Source organism: Oryzias latipes, chromosome 7 (genome assembly GCF_053564925.1).
Source record: "Oryzias latipes strain Hd-rR chromosome 7, Olatipes_Hd-rR_3.1".
Classification (NCBI taxonomy): Eukaryota; Metazoa; Chordata; class Actinopteri; order Beloniformes; family Adrianichthyidae; genus Oryzias; species Oryzias latipes.
This window is the reverse complement of record NC_136243.1, coordinates 27,293,799-27,312,505: the sequence shown is the minus strand read 5'-3', so window position 1 is coordinate 27,312,505 and position 18,707 is coordinate 27,293,799. Positions and strand designations below refer to the sequence as shown.

Sequence of the window (18,707 nt, the reverse complement as noted above, 5' to 3'; positions counted from 1 at the left end):
TTACTAAAAACAGTATTCTTCCGCACATAAAGCCAAGTACAGCCGAAAAATATTTTTGGTGCATAAAAAATGTTTTTTTTCTACTTACCCTGAGTTCCAACTTCACACCCAATCTGCAGTTTAGAAATTAATCAAATTCAATCCTGATTTTGGTCTATAAAAACACAATTTAATCTTAGTTTTGGGTCAATCAGTTACTTCCTTTTCATCAGACATGTTTGGATAACAACAAAAAGAGCGGAATGCCATCGCCGAAGTTCAATCGAAAGTTATCTCGTGTTTAATTATGTTTGTTGTATTTTCCACATAATGACACAAAACAAGACAAACATGACAATTTTCCCTACTGCTGTCAACAATGGCACAAATTATAATGGCTGCATGTATATATATATATATATATATATATATATATATATATATATATATATATATATACATATATATACTTCAAACGGCCATAAGATTAATTTTGGCACATTTATATCCCCGAATCTTGACTGTAGCGGTGGGGCGGCGCAGTGTCGGCGCGCCTTGTCATGTTACCATGTTACCATGTCATGTTACCATGTTACCATGTCATGTTACCATGACAAGGCGCCGCACCACGTAACAAATAGTCCGCTTTTTGTGAAAAAAGATTTCCAAATCCAAATCCAAACAAAAATTAAGGACTAAAAAGTGGTTAATATTTATTTCTTTAGTAAGTGACCATGGTATAAACGGGTTAATGGCCTTTGAAGTATGCATGATCACTTTTTATCATTTTGCATTATCTATCTATCTATCTATCTATCTATCTATCTATCTATCTATCTATCTATCTATCTATCTATCTATCTATCTATCTATCTATCTATCTATCTATCTATCTATCTATCTATCTATCTATCTATCTATCTATCTATCTATCTATCTATCTACGTAAAAACACACATTGTCAGAATATGGTTTTTAACTAGTAATAAGAGGGGAAAATATAAGATAATTAACAGCCTGAAAAAACAAATCGACAAAATAAATCCAGAAACAACAGAGACAGAAGGTCATTCTGTCACTTTTGTAGATGGGTAATTGCAAAATAGTCAGAACTAAAAGTTGTCTGACGCTCCCAGAGTGAAGTTTTGTAATGTGTGTATTTTTCTTTTGTTCGGGGTTTCCCTTTTACTTTATGTTCATTTTTATGCATTTTAGCACACCTCTCATATCTTCTACCCACTTACTTTTAGAGCCTTACTTGACCTTTGAAGAACTCACTGAATTACAGAACTGAATACTAATTTTGATTGATTTGTTTTATTTCAAGCATTAATTGTAGACAACCACAGAGATTTATCAAACTCATTACAGAAATGAGGAAATGCATAGATAAAACAAACAAAAAAAACAAAGACACAAATAAGTTGCATTTGATTCATTAAATATAGTGATTATCAACTAAAATCAAGTAGAGCTTGATTTATTGCTTGAAAAGGAGTGGGAACAAGCACACGTATATAATCCCACACCTACTAAGTTATTTCCTTTTATAGTTTTGCATAGTTTTCATATTCCGGTTCTGATCAGATCAAGTCCAGCTTCTTTTCAAATAGCAAAATCAAGTGCTTATTGATTATTGATTATCTTCAGAAAACATTCTTTCACGAATTAAGTGAACAGTAAGGTGAATCACACACCACGTGACAGTGTGTCAATAGGTTGTTGATGACTTTCATCGTTTAAAAAATGGAGAAAAACTCGACTCAACGTGTCCTTAATGGCAGCAGGTATCTTCAGATGGTTATTTCTTCCAACTGTCTCTACATTTGGTTCAATGGTGAATCATGGAATTTCCAGCCTGGACTGATAAAGAAAGCAAAATCTAAACGGAACAACCTGCTTCATTCACACTTGTTTTCCTATTCACCAGGGCAACAGCGGTTACAGTAAACAGAGCAGAGAAACGCATAGTAAATGCAACTCATTAGGCAGCATTCCCTCTGGCCCTTATTCCATTAGAAATTAAGACTCTGCACAATTAGTGGATGACTAGTCTCAGCTCAGTGCGCCGGAGTCACCCTCTCAAGGCTCCAGAATGACTTAATTACAGGTACTTCTGAAAACAGCATAAGAAAAGCAAGTGATGCCTCTGATGAAGCACACTGTAGACGCTATAAACAAGTGTCAGGGCGAAGAGACTAAAACCACCTACTATAAATAACGCTAAATCTGAACAGATTTAGCAAATCTGAACTGAACAGAAATGTACAAATATAATCAAAAAATGTGTGCAGCCCTGTGTTTTTTTTCATTCATTGTTCTTGTCTGCCACAGACTAGGAGATACACAGTTGATACACAATGGTTATATATATATATATATATATATATATATATATATATATATATATATATATATATATATATATATATATATATATATATATATATATATATATATATAATAAGGCATATCTTTTTTTGGTTTAAAGTAATTATGGTTACAGCTTTGATGTGAGAGTAAAAATAAAAACTGCAGCCCTATTGCGTAACTCTTCACAATTGAAAACACAACTGTGTTTCCAACAAAGTCATCCCATTATGGCAAAATATTTTTTGAAATCCAAAAGTAAAACAAGCAACAAAGCATTTTCTCCAATGCGCTCCATCACTCTGCTCATGACAAGCGAACAAAACCCATTTTTCTGTAATTGAACCAACTCTCATCTATATGTAACGACTGACCGTTCTGCCCTTCGAGCTGGAGAGGAGCTGAAAGAGAGATTTGATCACTCTGTCTACTTAGTTTTGATCACGTGACATCATGTCCCATTATATTGTGATGTTGTCATAGGAGGAGAGGAAATGAAATGCCTCGAAGCTATGTGGAAATTGTGTGTGCGTGTGTGTGTGAATGTGTGGATAATGGGGGCATAGGGGGTGTAAGTCTCAACATGTGACTGTGCGGGTTCTAATTTTGATCTTATAGATTCTACAAACCGTATTTTTGCATTTTCTTTGTTTGTTTTTTACCACATCAACAGCAGAACATATGTTTAAAGAACCACCGATAAAAATTGTGTTTTCTGGTATTTCTAGCATGTTTCTGTGGTATTTTTTCTGATAATGGAGGACATATATAAAAAAGTTGTCATATTGACTTTAAAAGCCCAGAAGATTATTGTTTTGGGGTTCCCCAGGGTTAAAATAGGTCAAAAGATGATTGGAGTGGGACTTTAAATAGTCATTATACAGTTTTTGATGTTATTTTTTACTTCCACAAAATCAGCAGAACATGTGTTTAAGTCATTTTCGATGGACATTGCACTAAAACTGACCCCTAATGTAGGCTGACAAAAAGATCTTAGTTCCTCTAACTGAAAACAGCTCAATGTACTCAACTCAGCTGCAGTGTCTTTTCTGGGTTTTGTTCTAAGATCTACAAAAACCTCAACAACACATCATCACACTGAGCCTGAAATCAGCAGCTATTAGCAGCTTCCACTCTGAAAAGGCAATAACTACTTAACAGCATAACTACTCGTTTTGCATTTGAAGATATCTTTATGCAAATTCAGCCGGTGCCTGATGGCATATGAGATGTTTTAAAACTTGTTTCCTACATGACAGCAATACGAGCACATATCCCTGTGAAGTTCCACGTCTGAATAAATGATCATTTGTAAGTCCTTCTACAGTGGCTATAGTTAATGAGTTTAGTGATACAGCTGTGGGTAACCGCACATTATTGAGTTAAGAGTTCATTTCTGGTGGCTCTCTGTTACAATGCTGTTAAGAGATAGGAGTTTGCTAATACGTTTTGGTCAATGGTTCATTTAGGGCATGTTGTGTGATGGGACATACATGAGTGAAAAATTGCTTACTGTAGGATGAGGTGAAACACACAAAGAGACAGAAGATAATGTGTCTATAGGGTGAGGTTAATTGTTTTTTTCATGCATTTGCACGTGCAGTGAGGATTTTAGGCTTAAACCACAAAGCGTGACGCGAGCTCCTGCGGAAACACTGCATGAATTCAGCCGCTTTTCATCCAGTCTTTACTTGGTTTCTTGAGCCTAATGCTGTCGCTTCAAAATTATCCCAGATTACACTGTAAGGATAGTTAAAAGGAATTAAGTTATTCAGTTCTTATGCCACATACACGCAGGGCACATGTTAAAGAACGGGCTGAACATGGATTTTTGAATATATAGCATGGTGTTCAAACTGGACTGTTGCCATAGATACCCCGATACTTGTGCATGTACAAACAGTTGGAAGAGGCTTGGTCAAAGCGCATTAAATCTCGTGAATCTTGCTCCAGGCTTTATTCTTTCTCAGCTCTATTCCGATATATGAAATTGTTTATGTCATAATTACATCCGGCACAAACTGCAATTATTAAATTATTAATTTTCAAACAGTTGGCATATTCGCGCTTGAAAAGGAGGCTAGCCGTACGCCACTACCAATTCCAAGTTCCTGATTGGTCAGAGTTCAACTGGGTTAACTTTTGACACGCACTCAATCGTTGCACATTTTGTGCGTACAGCCCAAAAACAGACTTAAAAGCTTATGTAGCGACACGTGAATGCGAGTTTTGAACGCACATACACACGCGTTCATACACACATTTCATTGAAAATGTTTCCCAGCCCAGTGTGGCATTAGTTCAATGTGTGAGCATGAGGAGGATCTGTGTCAAAACATGTTAAGGTCCATAAACAGAAAAGAGATAGATTTTCAGCAGAGAGGACATTGGGGAAACAAAAAGAGTCTTTTTTTATGATTTTTTTTTTTAAGCAGTGTAGGTTGAGAATGTCCTTTGTGCGCATTTCTGTGTTCAGGGATGCCGCATGAATGGTCAGTCAGCATTTAGGGTTCAAAAGAAAACACCAGCCTGATCTCCTGTCTGTGTGAAAACCAAGGCTGCCCTGCTCTGTATCAAGTGCCATTGTTTTGGTAATAGTAAACCTGGGGCACTTGCCAGAAGGCATTAGTCATTCATCTAACAAGTTCCACAAAGCTAACCACAAAGTGCTCCACTGTTGACTACCTCTTGTTGGATTTAGAGCAAATCCGCCAACCTCCAAATATCTTAGAGAAAAGTAAAAACTTTTCAATGAGCGGCTATCAGACACACGTGTCATGTTTTCTTTTTTAAATGTATCTTCAGGCAGCATTTGGTTACAGCTAAGATGACAAGGAAAAAGATAGTAGGTGAAGGATGGACAGGAGGGGATTAGAGCAGAGTGCAATTATTTAGCAGGCCAGACACATGACATGATCTCTAATTATCAACAAAGCAAAGTGTAAGATAAGCTAGAGCCAAGACGTCATGATGAAACTTAATAAAACATGACCACCCATCAGGTTCGTTCCCTTTCCCTCTTGGCTCGACGCAGACCTGTTTTCTGCAAATGACATCATCTCTCCCAACTGTACTTCTCAGTAAATGAGATGCAGTGGTAATCTGCATAAAACAATATAGGGTGCATTCAAAAGTAAGAATAAAAAGCTTTATTGCTGTCATGCATCACGTAACTAAATTGTATCCATCCCTGGATAATTTAACTTGGAATCACCTGATTCTTTTGTGGCTCCTTATGTGACAGAAAGTCACACAAAAGGGTACCAGCAAATCATAACAAAACCTTCTCGCTGGTTACAGCAATTTTTAAAGAGAAATTAAGAGCATTTTGGTTTTAACAACAGAGGTTTCAGTGATGGGTTGATGTTGAGCAAAAAATAAACTGTCCTTTGACTGTAAAAGTGACTATTTTACCAGAAAGGTCTGACTTGATCCCATGTTTTCACTAAATGGAGTATCATTTGGTTCAACAATAACAATTGTGCTTTTTACGTGATAAAGTTATGTTATGTTATTTTTAGCGCCAGCATTTTTTAAATGGAAAATGGTAGCCTCTAAATACTTTTCTGTAGTTCTAGCATTGCATACACGAAAAAAAATGCACATATATATTTAAACATACACATAATTGTTTCGTTCATGTGGGTTCCGCAAGTAAATGTGGGTTTAGGCTACGGTTTTTCACTACTGTCTACTGTGTTATTAACAATTCTATAAAAAGATCTGCTCAAGTTTCCCCTTCCTGTGTGTTAACAAGCCCTCTGAGCTGCTGTGAGCTCGCTCAAGCCTTGTTAAGAGAAAGGCAGCCCTAAACAGCGTAATACTATTGACCATATGTCATAATTTCCAAAAATCGTGCTTTTCTTCCCATTGTTTGTTTTCTTAGCAACATAAATCATCTGTACGGCTTCTGGCCAACTTCAGAACAAGTTTTAATTATTAAAACTTCCTTCAAGGCAAACCTCATAAAATAGCTCTTAGGATACAAGAAGCAAAGTACGTTTAGTCATAGGTTGCTCTTTGCCCACTGTAAAGATCATAGAGCTCATCATTAGCTCTCAAGAGGATGAATGAGCCACCGTTTGATTACCTCAGTGGCTCTGTGGGCTCCCGCAGCCTGCTGACTGAACTGGACGCAGACGATTACAGCCTTGCAAAGGCAATTATATCAGCCTGCTAAATATGTCACACATAATAAACGCGTGCTCCAGACAGACAAGTGGCATGGCGAGGGATCTCAGCCGGCAAAGAAAGCTAATCCTGATTCAGATGGATACATCGAACACGCCTTTGTGAAGTAGAAACCTGTTATTGTTCATGTTTTCAAGAGAAGAAAAAGAGACCACAATGCAAGTGCAACACCAAGCTAATAATACTTGCACAGGATATTTAGTGAATGTAAGCATGGGGAAAGAGACTTAAACTCCTAGGAAGGAACTTCTTTCATGGCATGCAGTGTTTGCACAGGACATGCCTCAGGAAGCTGAGACAACTGGAAACGTTTGTATAGATTTGAGCTTTCTCTTAGCTGTAATACGTGCTGCTCAAACACGCATTAGATGCAGCAGAGATCACTTTTACCCATCGTACATAGATGTAGCGGCTCACGAATAAGACTTGAAACTTTTGTTTCTAATTTTTCTTGTGCCTTCAGAAAACTCACATTTCAAGAAATGAAAAATAAATCCAAACTTATGTAAAACCTTTGTTCTTTTAAGAAAAATAACTTTAGTAAAAAAAATGTAAAAAAAACTCGCTCCAATGAAAACTGTATTTTGGTGTTTTTAACATGTTCTTGTGGCATTTTTCGGATAATATAAAAAAAATAAAGCTCAAAATTTCGTTTTTTAGTATTTCTTTATTTTATGCAGTTTGCGTATTTGTTACGACAGACTACAAGCTGCCTGCTCCGCCCCATTCTAAAGCATCCACATGTAAACATTGATTTTCATGTATGTCTTTATTTTCCAGCTGCTCAAAACTTTCCAGCTGGATAGCTCCAACATTGCTAGGTAGGGGGTGTGAGGGGCTGTAAGCAGGAAAGCGTACAGATAGCTCAGTTGCGGGTAATGGGAAGGGGGGCGGGGTCACCAACAGTCCTGTAGGCAACTCTGAGATGAACTTCTAATGAACTGGTGCTGCTCTGCAGAAACTGTCCTAGAAAATGATACAACTTTTTGATTTTGGCTAAAAATGGCTGAATCCTGTATTAAAAGACTACTGGGAATGCTTTTGCAATAGATCATAGAATGACCGGAGTGGGTCATGTAACACAAAAGTCATGTACTATCTAAAATTGAATGTTCTAATGTTAAGCAAGCTGTACTTTCACAACAAACCTTCTAATTTTTTTGTGTAGCTTTTTTCCTATTTACAACTAATAAACTTTATTTAGAACATTGAAAAAATGGGTTTATACTACAGTACTGTCTAATTGATTGCACTTTATTTGCTTGATCAGCTATAAGCAATAGTCTTCCTGTAGTGAATACACAACTTGATCTTTACCTTTCTCTGTACACGGCCAATAAAATACATAATCAACATTTAAGCAGAAACCCCGAGGCCTAATCTGCAGCAGGTGCTGGCTCTGTTTCTTTTTCTTTCTTCTTCAGTTGTAGAAATAGGAATGCCAACGCACTGCCCCATGGGTAGGCTTGAGCTGACTAATGTAAGCAAAAGTGGGGCGGCTGGTCTTAATTATGGTAACAGACGCTGAGGGGAATGCGCTGATACCTACTGACGAGAAAGTAGCTTAATACTGCCATGCATCCCCTTCCCTCCCACCAGCACTGCGCACAAACACACACACACTGTCACTTTTATTGCACACACATCAAACAAAAACACTGCAAGTAAAGGTCAAAGAGACACGAGACATTTGAATGGGGGAAATGTGATTAATGATCCTCCATGTGGACCAGGTGTCTCATCAGTATTCATGTTTGTCCATCACACAACTGCTCTCCAAAAATATCCACAACACAGCTGCCCACATAATGTAGACACCTTGCATTTAGTTTGGAAAAAATGTTTTTTCATGTTTCAGTGAGTGTCAGAGGCTGCTGCAGTTTTACTGAAATGATTTCAAACTGTTCGATTATTAAAATCTAAGGACAATTTTGAAAAAAAAAAGGGGGGGGGGGGGGGCGATTGAGATGGTGTTTTTTTGCTTTGCCCCTGCTCGCTCTGTCTGTCATACTGTGGTATGCACGGCCTTCCTCTGCACAAGCCTATGAAAGCAAATGGGATTGTGATTCTGTAGTCAGCAAAATGCTTGAATAGCCTGAAGTTAGGATGTTCACACACACACACACACACAAGCACAGTGTCCTCAAACGGGTCTACTGATTACTTCAAGCCTTCCAACTCATCCTTTCATTCTCTGCCTGCCTGTCAGAATTTGTCATTAGCTAATAGTGAATACACCACTCAGCATGAAGGTTTAATACACCTACAGCTTTACGGTGATTGGTTATTAAACCAGTCTGTCATGATTAAACTGTGAGTGTAGAAGCATCAACTTTTCCTATCTATATAAAAGCTTTTTTCACCTGATAATGAAAAAAAAGACTGAAGAAAATAACATAAAGTAAACAAACATCATGTGTAAAGAATAAATGAAACCGTGAAGTGCATCGTTCTGCAAATAAACTGACAGAAGAGACCACCAGCTAACAAAGGCAGCTCTTCATTCAGGCTCTATCTAAGCAGATATCAGTTGTTGGCAGGATATATGAGCTGGGTGGGGCCCGGGTGTATAAACACAGGCTCTGCTCTCTTCTTCTGTACTGTGGACAGCACCTCAGTCCAGCAGCAGCAGCAGTCAGCACAGTTTGATTAAGGTATTCAAATAAAAGGAGCAGGCGTTGCATTCTTAGTACTAGAGCTGGAGAAGCAAACAGAACAGCTCCACTTGGACACACCATCTTAATGCAATGCAGTGGATTCTGTATCACTGCTGGTATCATTTTGTGTAAGTTTCCTCAGCTGACGGGAGGGCACCACGTTTTTCACGGTAAAGTAAAGTGAGTGTTGAAAGTACAGAAATCGAAATTTGCAAGGATTATTTATAGATCCCACTGAATCATCTCAATCTGCACTTGATGTACATTCTCATCTCACACTTTCCTGGCATCACTTCGAGTGTTTTATAGAGCAGGCCGTTTCAGAAAATGCAGCTCAGCACCAAATCCGTTCTGCAAAGTAAAATACATTTCTTTAGGGCCTTGCTGATCCCAAACATCTGCTGCCAAAATACACAGAAATGTTTACTTTTAGCAGTTGCACAAACAGATGATTACAGCAACTGTTGGGACACTAAAAAGTGAAATCTATCATACATGTGCAGTTATGACTAATTTAGCAACGAGACAAAGGCTGACAGTGCCACCTGTTCCCTGCAAGTCACATAAACTTACCAATCACTCAAATGTCTGCCTGGAGCTCAGTTGTTTACACATTCAACACTAGAAAGCAGATTTTCTTTTTGGTACTGGAAAAGGGGAAGATGATTTATTATTAGTTCTATTGTTTCATTTTTTCTAAAAATATTACCCCAAAAGAAACCATTTAAGCTAGACAGAAGCTAAAAGTGACAGTGCAGCCACAAACCAACATGTCCAACAGCTGACCTCAAGGCTAACGTCTGCCTCCCTGCAGCCTCAGAGAAGGGCCCAAGCATAATTTATAACCTGGCACACGAAAACTGTCAAAAAGAATTGGTACCATGCAGATGTGATTTACATACAGTTGTTCGGTTTGAGTTGCAGTCAGTTTAACAGCAGTTTCAGTTAAAGAGCTGGATCTTGTGCGGCATGTAAACAGGACACCAATTGATCTCTACAGGCCTAATTTGCATATTTAGTGAAGGTAGTTAGTGTTACACACGCACAGGTAGGAACCCATGCCCCCCTTTCTTGGAAAGAAACCGAAGTAAACAGAGTGGAGGGAATTTCAATTATTCAAATGATCGCCATCCTCTTACTGACAGTAGAATCATATTTTCCTCATATGAAAGCTCTTCATATCGTTTGAAATCAAGTTGTTTTGTTTCCAAGCATTTTGCTGTGAGCTTAGATATTAGCATATTTTTAGGATTATCTGGATGGAGGATGATCCAGATTCATTTGACCTACAAAGATGCAAAAAGAAATTCTGCATAGTTGGGAGTGAAACCGCTTAATCAATAAATGACCTAAACGACATTAAACAGCTTTCTATTTTTATCTCCAAAAAGGTGTGGATGGTGAAAATTGGTAGCTAAAGTGTAGATTGCGGCAGCATTTTTCAGACGCATCTCTACACTGTTTGGTTCTTGGAATGTTCCATCCTGTTACGAAGATTTTCCATTGCCCACACAATGAAAGTCAAACATCCTCAACTGACTTTTGCATCAGTTCCTTCACCTGCCATCGAAAGCTATCTTTGATCTGAGAAAGAAAGAGCTCCAAAGCATCTTTATCTCAATCCAAACTCCAGCTCATGATTCTCACTTTCACATCATGGTAAGCCAGCAACAAACTCTCACTTTGGGAATGTGGATAGCCGATGGTGTCAGCAAAACAAAGGTTAAAAAAGGCTTTCATTGTTATAGGAAATTCTATAAAGTCTTGCATTTTTGTTATTTTGTGGAAGTCAAACGTCACTGGTTAATAGTTAAATTTCTCAACCTTATTCTGTTTGGGCCTATTTACATTAAGTGATCGATCTGCTTTATTTGTTATGGATAGATGTGTTATTTTTAAGAACATGCGCACTTTAAGAGAGTCAGTGCAGGCCAGCAAACCATTGGGATGATAAAACTGGGGGGGGGGGGGGGTATGTTGGTCACACTTTTTTTTTCTGTTTTGGCTTATTTTGTGGTTTTGAAATCAGTCCAATGGTGTAAATAAACAGAAATGAGGAACTAATCAGAAAATCCTTCTAGGAGACATAGGGTCCAACTACAGGTCTGATGCTCTGCATCGGCTGGTTCATGCAAAACACAAGTGCACAGCTTCACTGCAAAGTAAAAAATCATAAACATGCTTCATTTTTTGAAGAAAAAAAAAGTTGGAATGCACCTGATGCGTTCAAAAACAGATTTCGGATGTAACAGTCGAGTTTACGCAGCTTTATGGCACTTATTCGTTGTCTTGTTTTAGACGAAATTATCAGCAGCCCGTACTGCTCCAGGACACTTAACTTGTCGACACTTGACATTTTTGTCTCGGCTGAATGTTTACAGTAAGTGCGCGCGGTGCGCAAAAACATGTCCAAAGCTTGCGTTTGCGCAGCGGGAACGCTGCGTGATGGCTTCACAGAAAGTAACTGATGAGACAGTGAGCAGCACACAGTTTTATTATTGTTATTATAATTTACCTTGTTCGGGTGGTAATAGTCCAACGAGCTCAGGCAACCGGGATCAGTCGGTAGGGAGCATGTGCCCACGTTTGCCGGGGGCGCAGGATAAAATCTCACATCCATCTCAGGTTGGACGAAACTGAAAGCATTAATCACTTTCAGCGTCTTTGGCTCACTGTTGTCTCAGCAAGAACGTCAAAGCGAGAGAGATGGAAGGGGGGGAGACCAAAGAAAAGAAAAGAAAAGAAAAAGAAAGAAAACTAACGGGCAAGTTGTGCTCCGTACTCTATTTCCTCACATCCGTTCCCAGCCGAACTTCGGCACCAACTCCGGTGAGCGCAGTCCTCCTCAGAGCCCCGCACCAGGATGATGCCAAACACTCACTCAAAGCAGCGCAGACTGAGTGCAAATTCATTCATAGGCACGTGTGGCTAAAACAATGCAAGCCTCCTTAGATCCTGTCTGATCTGAGAGAGTTTTCGCAGATGTGCAGTTTTCCCCGTTTCTCTCAGGGCTCCATGCAGGCTTTGTTATGGAGGTGCATATTCTTGCATTGGTTCCAGTATAGAAGTGAATGGACTTCCCTCTGCCATGCGACCTCTGCCGATAAAACACGGCAAAGAAGAGGAGCGGAGGGTGAAGGGGGAGGGGAGATTGGTGGCTGCCTTGGCAACCGCTCTCCTTTCTGCAACTGCGCGCCTCTGATTAGCTGGAAATGTAGTGGTGTGCACGGCTGTGCATTATAAAGCTCACTCTGCTTCTATCAGTGTTTCATAAAGCCTTCCATTTAGGTTATTGTGCCAGGGCTTGCAGGAGGAGGTTGCAGTGTCAAGCATGATGGTTTCCTGCTTGTTTCTTTTTTTTTCTTTCTGTTAGTTATTTGTGCTTTCTGTGAGCTAAAAACAACAAACAACTTGGATCCATTCTGTCAGCATTCTCAACTTGGTCTATTTAGTTGAAAAACAATATCAGGGCAGAATATTTTTGTTCCTGAAACAATGTTTCTAATCAATCTAAATGAACATAAATGTGCCCAATTTGTTTTTCCTTTTTAGATTTTTAAAGAGCCACTCCAATGGAAATTGTGTTTTTCACATATTCTTGTTTCATTTTCTCATCATAGAGGCCATATTTACAGAAAATTAAGCATAAAATTGCTTTTTTTTTTTATTCTAATCGTTGCAGGAGTAGATGAAAAACTGCTGCTGGAAAAGCCTGAATCAGTGATTTAGGTGCTTCCTGCTCCGCTCCATTCCGATGCAAAGACTTGCAAATAAATAGATCCATGTATGTTGTAACATTCATGGGTTGTTCAAAAGACCAAGGGAGCTCAGTAGAGAGAGAAAAATCAATATGGCAGCAAAAAATAACTTCACAAATATACAATTCTGGGGCTGCAACAGTGTTTCTCGCTTTATTAATAATGACTATGAACCTAATCCCAGTTGGACGGCTACTGTCTCAAAATATAAATAAATACAACAGGAGCTACACAATCACCAAAGAAATGTGGTTCAGCACAAGCAAACTGAGTGCACCCTTCAGTCCAATGAGGCAAATTGATGAACTTATCATTAAGGGACACCTGAAAGTCCCAAAAGAACTACTCTACTCCTTTGACCATTGCAACGTCTTCATTTTTCTCGTCCAAGCTGGCATCTGGCTCAAAAAATGTGCAGCTGGATAGATCTGATATTGCTCGCCATTTTTGTTGCACCGGTACCACAACCATTCAGCCTGGAACTTCCGTTCAGGGTCCTCCGGGTTCCTGGGACTAATGCTGACGTCACATTATGTGATTGGCTGTCCGTTGGTCCGATGACGTGTCAGAAAGTGACTGGTCTGGACAAATTACGATATTACCATAGAAGAAAATATTAGGAAGTCTAATGTAAACAAACAGAGCTCCGACATAGAGCGAGATTGTCTTCTAAACGTGCCTTTATTATTGTTATGATTATTATTGAATGCATGTTCCCTTATAGTTTTTTTAATCCGTGCTTTATTACTGGCAGAAAGGTCCCGGAAGAACAACATTTAGCCGTGCTAACAACATTTTCAGCCACGGCTGAACTTAAACTGGAATAACAAATGGATTGTGGCAACATGTGGCAAATTACAAAGAATATCGTCAGACATAATTTATGAAGGAAAATAGCTGTATGTTACAAAAGGAAACGTGAAATGAACATTTGTAGAGCCCGAGCAGATCTCGACGCTACGTAGTTTGTCTAAGTGGGGTTATCGTAGTGTGACGTTACCTTCAGTCGAAAGGACCCCGAACGGTTATTACAGGGCGAACGGTTATGGTACCTACACTGGCAAAGGGGTTGGGAGGAGCTGTAAGCTAGCAGAAGAGAATGTAAACAGATGGATGACGGGAAGAGGAAAAGGCTTACTCCACAACAACAAGACAGAGGCAAATTTCTAATGATCTACAGAAATGATGTCCAACAAAACAACACAAGTTTTTAAATTTTGGCTAAAAAAGGCATTATCACAACTTAAAACACTACTAGGAACAATTTTACAATAGAACAAAACACGATTGGAGAGGAACTTTAATGTTATTACCATTAGCAAAATAAAAAAATCAAAGAAACATAAGGAAATACAACTATGCTCAGTTACTGAAGAGTGTTAGATTGTGGCACAGACCATGTAATAAACATCTTTTATTCCCATGCAGCAGCAAATGCTCGCAGATTGAGGCTGGAGTTGCAAAAGCTTCTTCTGACAGTTCACTGAATGTGATGGATGGCACACCCTTGCCCTGTGACGTGCATGCACATTTGATGTTGAAACAGCCTATCTATGGGACCATTGTCTTTCAATCATGTCAAGGCAAAGTACAGAACAGGGCACATTTTCTGCTGCGTGGGGTTATTGCGATGCCACAGTTTGCAGTGCATCTTAACGCCATGTTTGTTCACGTTTGCTCCACTCTCCTGACACCGTTTTTCTTAGATAGTCTAACTAATGTAATCAATTTCCATGATGCATTGGTGTTTAAAAAAAACAACAACAGCAGTGTGGACTCTTCAGTAACTTCTGAACTCAAAAGCTTTTATTAGGTCAGAGGTCTACAACTTGGGGCACCTTGGCCACACGTGGCTCTTTACCCCCTCCATAGTGGTTGTCCGGGTGAAGAAAAGTCAAATAACAGTAATTTTTAAACGTAAGGGTTACTAAATGAGCTTTGACTTAGATTAACACACATATCTTATGCTGCAAAACAGTGGTTTTCAGCCATCCAGAGGGAGTTGCTTATATATTTGTTTATTTTTTACGTACATTTTCTACTGGATCATAAACCAATGAAATCATGTTTATGTTTAGGTTAGCAGTAGCAGTAAAAAGGATAACGACTCACCAAAGTAGATCTAAAGGACAGAAAGAGAAAATGCCATTTTGGCTTGCTTTGTTTAAAGTCCCACTAAAGTCGTCTTTTGATGAATTTTAAAAGCATTTCCCAGTGGTTTTCCAATTTTAATTTAGCAGATATTAAGCCAAAAAAATAGAAAAAAACTGTTTTCTTGAAACATTGTTTCTGTAGAACAGCAGGAGTTCATTAGAAATTCTTTTCTGAGTTGTGGGAGGGACTGTTGGCGTAGAGTAAGCCTTCCCTCAATTCCCATCATCCATCTGTTTACATTTTCTCCCGCTAGCTTACAGTCCCTCACAACCCCAACTTAACATTAGCGGTGCAGCAAAAATGATGAGCAATATTGGAGCTATCCAGCCGTACAGAGGCAGGCAAACAAACAAAGACGTACATACTTTCTAAACTTTTTGTAGGAGTGCATTAGTTGCACTGGAATGCTCCTGTTTGGCACAGGACATCTTTTATTCTAAAAGGAAGCAATTTGTCCTCCTACTAGTCATATTTTGAGAAGATGTCAGGTTCCCTTTATAAGTTTTTATCCAAGCCAAATTAGAAATAGAATTCATACGTGATATAAAAGTAGCAATGAAATTAATGCAAAAACATATCAAATTTTCCTTAAGGGTAAAATGAGACTTATAAAAAACCCTCCCAAATGTCTCTTTTACTGTTAAAGGTTGCAGAATCCTGCATTAGATGAACCTGGAAGTGAATAAAACAGCCTGTGAGTCACAGTAGAGAATTGTTTTTGTCCAATCTATGACAGGAGCATCTGCCCACTGCTATACTTTCCATGTTCTCAGCACACAGAGACCCAAAGAGCTGATCATTATTACAGCTGCTTCAAAATATTACAGGAAAGCCTTTTTGATTTAAAGGGAGGTCAGCCTCTGTTTGGCACATCCTGTCACTTTTACCAGCCCGGCACACAAAGAGTTAACCACATGGCCTGGTGCCATGGCTTCATGGGAATGGAATGTGGAGTGCAGTGTGTGCAGGGCTTCTTTCCCAGCATCCCTCACTGCCCAGGCGCATGCTAATGATCAGTATTATTGAAGCACAATTGATGGGCTAGCAACCAAACAAGAGAAACTAATTACTACTAAGGCTTTATTGTCCTTTAATTACAAAAGCTCTATGGCAATTAGTGTTACACAAAGACCCAGCCCTACTTTAATCTCATAAAATGTGATGCAGAAGAAAATCTGGAAGATGAAAGGTAGATAGAATAATTTGGCCTTCAATGCATTTCGCAAAATTTGATGCCTGATTTAAGGCAAGCGTGGGGCAACAAAAGAGCTAAAGAGAGCTGTAATAATTTCAGCACATAAAAAAAAAAAAATCTCAAAACCGAATCAAAGTGAGATTGTTTTTCTGAGAACTGAGATAAGTAAATAAAAATATAAATGATAAAAGGAGTGAAAGCGGAGCAGCCAGTTATAAAAAAAAATAATCAGGCATGGAGTCAGAAATGTCTTTAAATAATGACTTGAACATTTGTCATTTTAATGAAGAACAGTTTGTGGTTTGTTTTAATGGTTTATTTATTTCCCCTGGGCAACCTTTCTGAGCTGGTATAAGTAGGGGGAGAAATATACATTTATAGTGGCTGAATAGATTGCAGACAAAATTACAGTCTATGTTTTTACATCTGGAAACCAGACCAAGTGGACTCTACATCTTACCAGCTCTAATAACACTACAGACATAGATAATGAAATGGTTGGCAAACAGGATTGATCATTATTTATGTTGCGTTGAAGTAAAAAACTACCAATTAAAAGGTGTGTTGGCTTATTTTTTTGTGCAATTGTTTTTAGGGCAGAACACACGACACAGTTTGCCATCTGCAAAATAGGTGAAATGTTGGTGGGGTTGTGATTAATGTTGTGGCTTTGAATCTAATATGTGCATGCGCACATATTCATGCAAATCTGCAAAGGAAACGTTCTTGCTGGGACTGTTTTAGTCTAGTTAGTTTAATGTGGATTTATTTGAAAAACAAAACACATTTGGTAAGTCAATATCTTAAATATGCAGTTACTCATTTACTAATTCTTCTCATACATAAATTTTGACAAAAGCAAACATTCTCTAAGCTTTTGCTTTAAATCCCACTTAAGTACATCCAAATATTTCTTTGCTTTTATTTTGACATTTTATAACTTTTTTTTTAATTGGTTATTAGTATTTATTAGTTTTGTCTTTCAGCCCATATTTTTTGTAGGTTGTAAACAAAAACTTTGACAAGCACTAGTTTGTCACCAGAAGTAAAAAATGATTTTAAAATTGTTTTTTTCACATTTTTTTGCTTTCAACCATTAAAATTGGTCTTATGTTTCAACGCTGCTGTAATCGGTGATTGATAAGTGATTCGTTGTTATAGACCTTCTTTAGATGTTAATTTGCATAAAATCAGAATACTTTTACATTTCTTACTCTTTTTTTGAACATTTCTGTTCATTTAATTCATTAAATTAGCAACTTCTTGAGTTTTAAATAAGCCTTTTATTGATTTTTAAATACAGTTACAGTTCATTTAATCTTTTGTGCTTGTAGTCACAAATTAATAAATGAATAATTGATGAAAGTTTGGTTTAGACTTTATGAAACTTGTTTGTGGAGCACATTGAGTGTACTGTGGTAAAGAGGAAGATGCCCAGACTGCACATAAAAAAGTAAACAGTCCAATAAAAATCTAAATGAGGGGATAATAAAGCTTCGATTGCTGTAAATGTCAAAAAATAGACATTTGTTGGTCATATTGGTTAGTTTCTGAACCCCCCTCTGATGGGATTTGGAGAACCACTGCTTCCTCGAACTGTTCTTCATATAAACTGTGTGTGAATCTGACGCTGTGCATGAGCTGATACGTGTTTAACCTCTCATTTGTAATCTGACCATTCTATTTTACCTCTGCAGGCGCCTGTGCGCTCAACTCAGAGCTGATTGCTTCTGTTACTTTCTCCATTCAGCTGTCTTTTTTTCCCTTTATGTTCACAAAAAGCCCCCCACAACCCCAACATAACATTAGCAGTGCAACAATTTGGCGAGCAAGATTGGAGCTATCCAGCCATACAGTTGTTTTTTTTTTACAGCTGCCAGCTGGGAAAAAGACAACAAAGATGTGCATGGATCTAGTCATCCACAAGTGGATGCATCAGAATGGAGCAGAGCAGGGAGCTTGTGGTTTGCCGTAGCAAATTGTACAAAACAACTACCGGTACAAGCTTTTTCCAACGGAATTTTTGCATATGCTCCTAATTCATGATGTTTAGAATAAAGAAATACTAAGAAATACAATTTTAAGATTGATTTTCTTTATTTATCATGAGAGAAATGAAAAAGAACACATTAAAAACACCAAAAACTTTTATTGGAGTTGGTATTTAAAATAAAAAAGGCAGATTGGAGGAGTGTCTTTATCAATTTCTAGCTTAAGTTCATCGTGGAAATCGGCTTCGCAAATAGAGAATTTTTTTCTGTCTTGACTGGATAAATAAAAGAAAACAAAACAAAATAGTTTCATGATGGTTGTGATTTCTGAAAGATTTTCACAAACTGATGAGATCCCATGAGTTTAAGATCACTTTAAAATTGTAAACATGCACCGCTTTTGACTAGCTAC

The 18,707-nt window shown here is 38.1% G+C and overlaps 1 protein-coding gene across 7 annotated transcripts in view; it reads right to left on the bottom strand.

Moving 5' to 3' along the window:
* LOC101170586 (TOX high mobility group box family member 2) overlaps positions 1-12,325 on the bottom strand; it is an 89,078-nt gene extending 76,753 nt beyond the window's left edge. For 2 of the 7 annotated variants that reach the window (XM_078950781.1, XM_078950783.1), the window contains exons 1-2: positions 11,960-12,279; positions 11,713-11,833 (exon numbers count right to left, since the gene is read on the bottom strand). In XM_078950781.1, the coding sequence (XP_078806907.1) occupies positions 11,713-11,817 (105 nt within the window). In that variant the 5' untranslated portion in view covers positions 11,818-11,833; positions 11,960-12,279. Of the gene's footprint in view, positions 1-11,712 lie in introns of all 7 variants that reach the window. The other 5 variants (XM_011476924.4, XM_020704533.3, XM_004070368.5 and 2 more) reach the window with 3 other exon arrangements.
* Between the last annotated feature and the right edge of the window lie 6,382 nt (positions 12,326-18,707).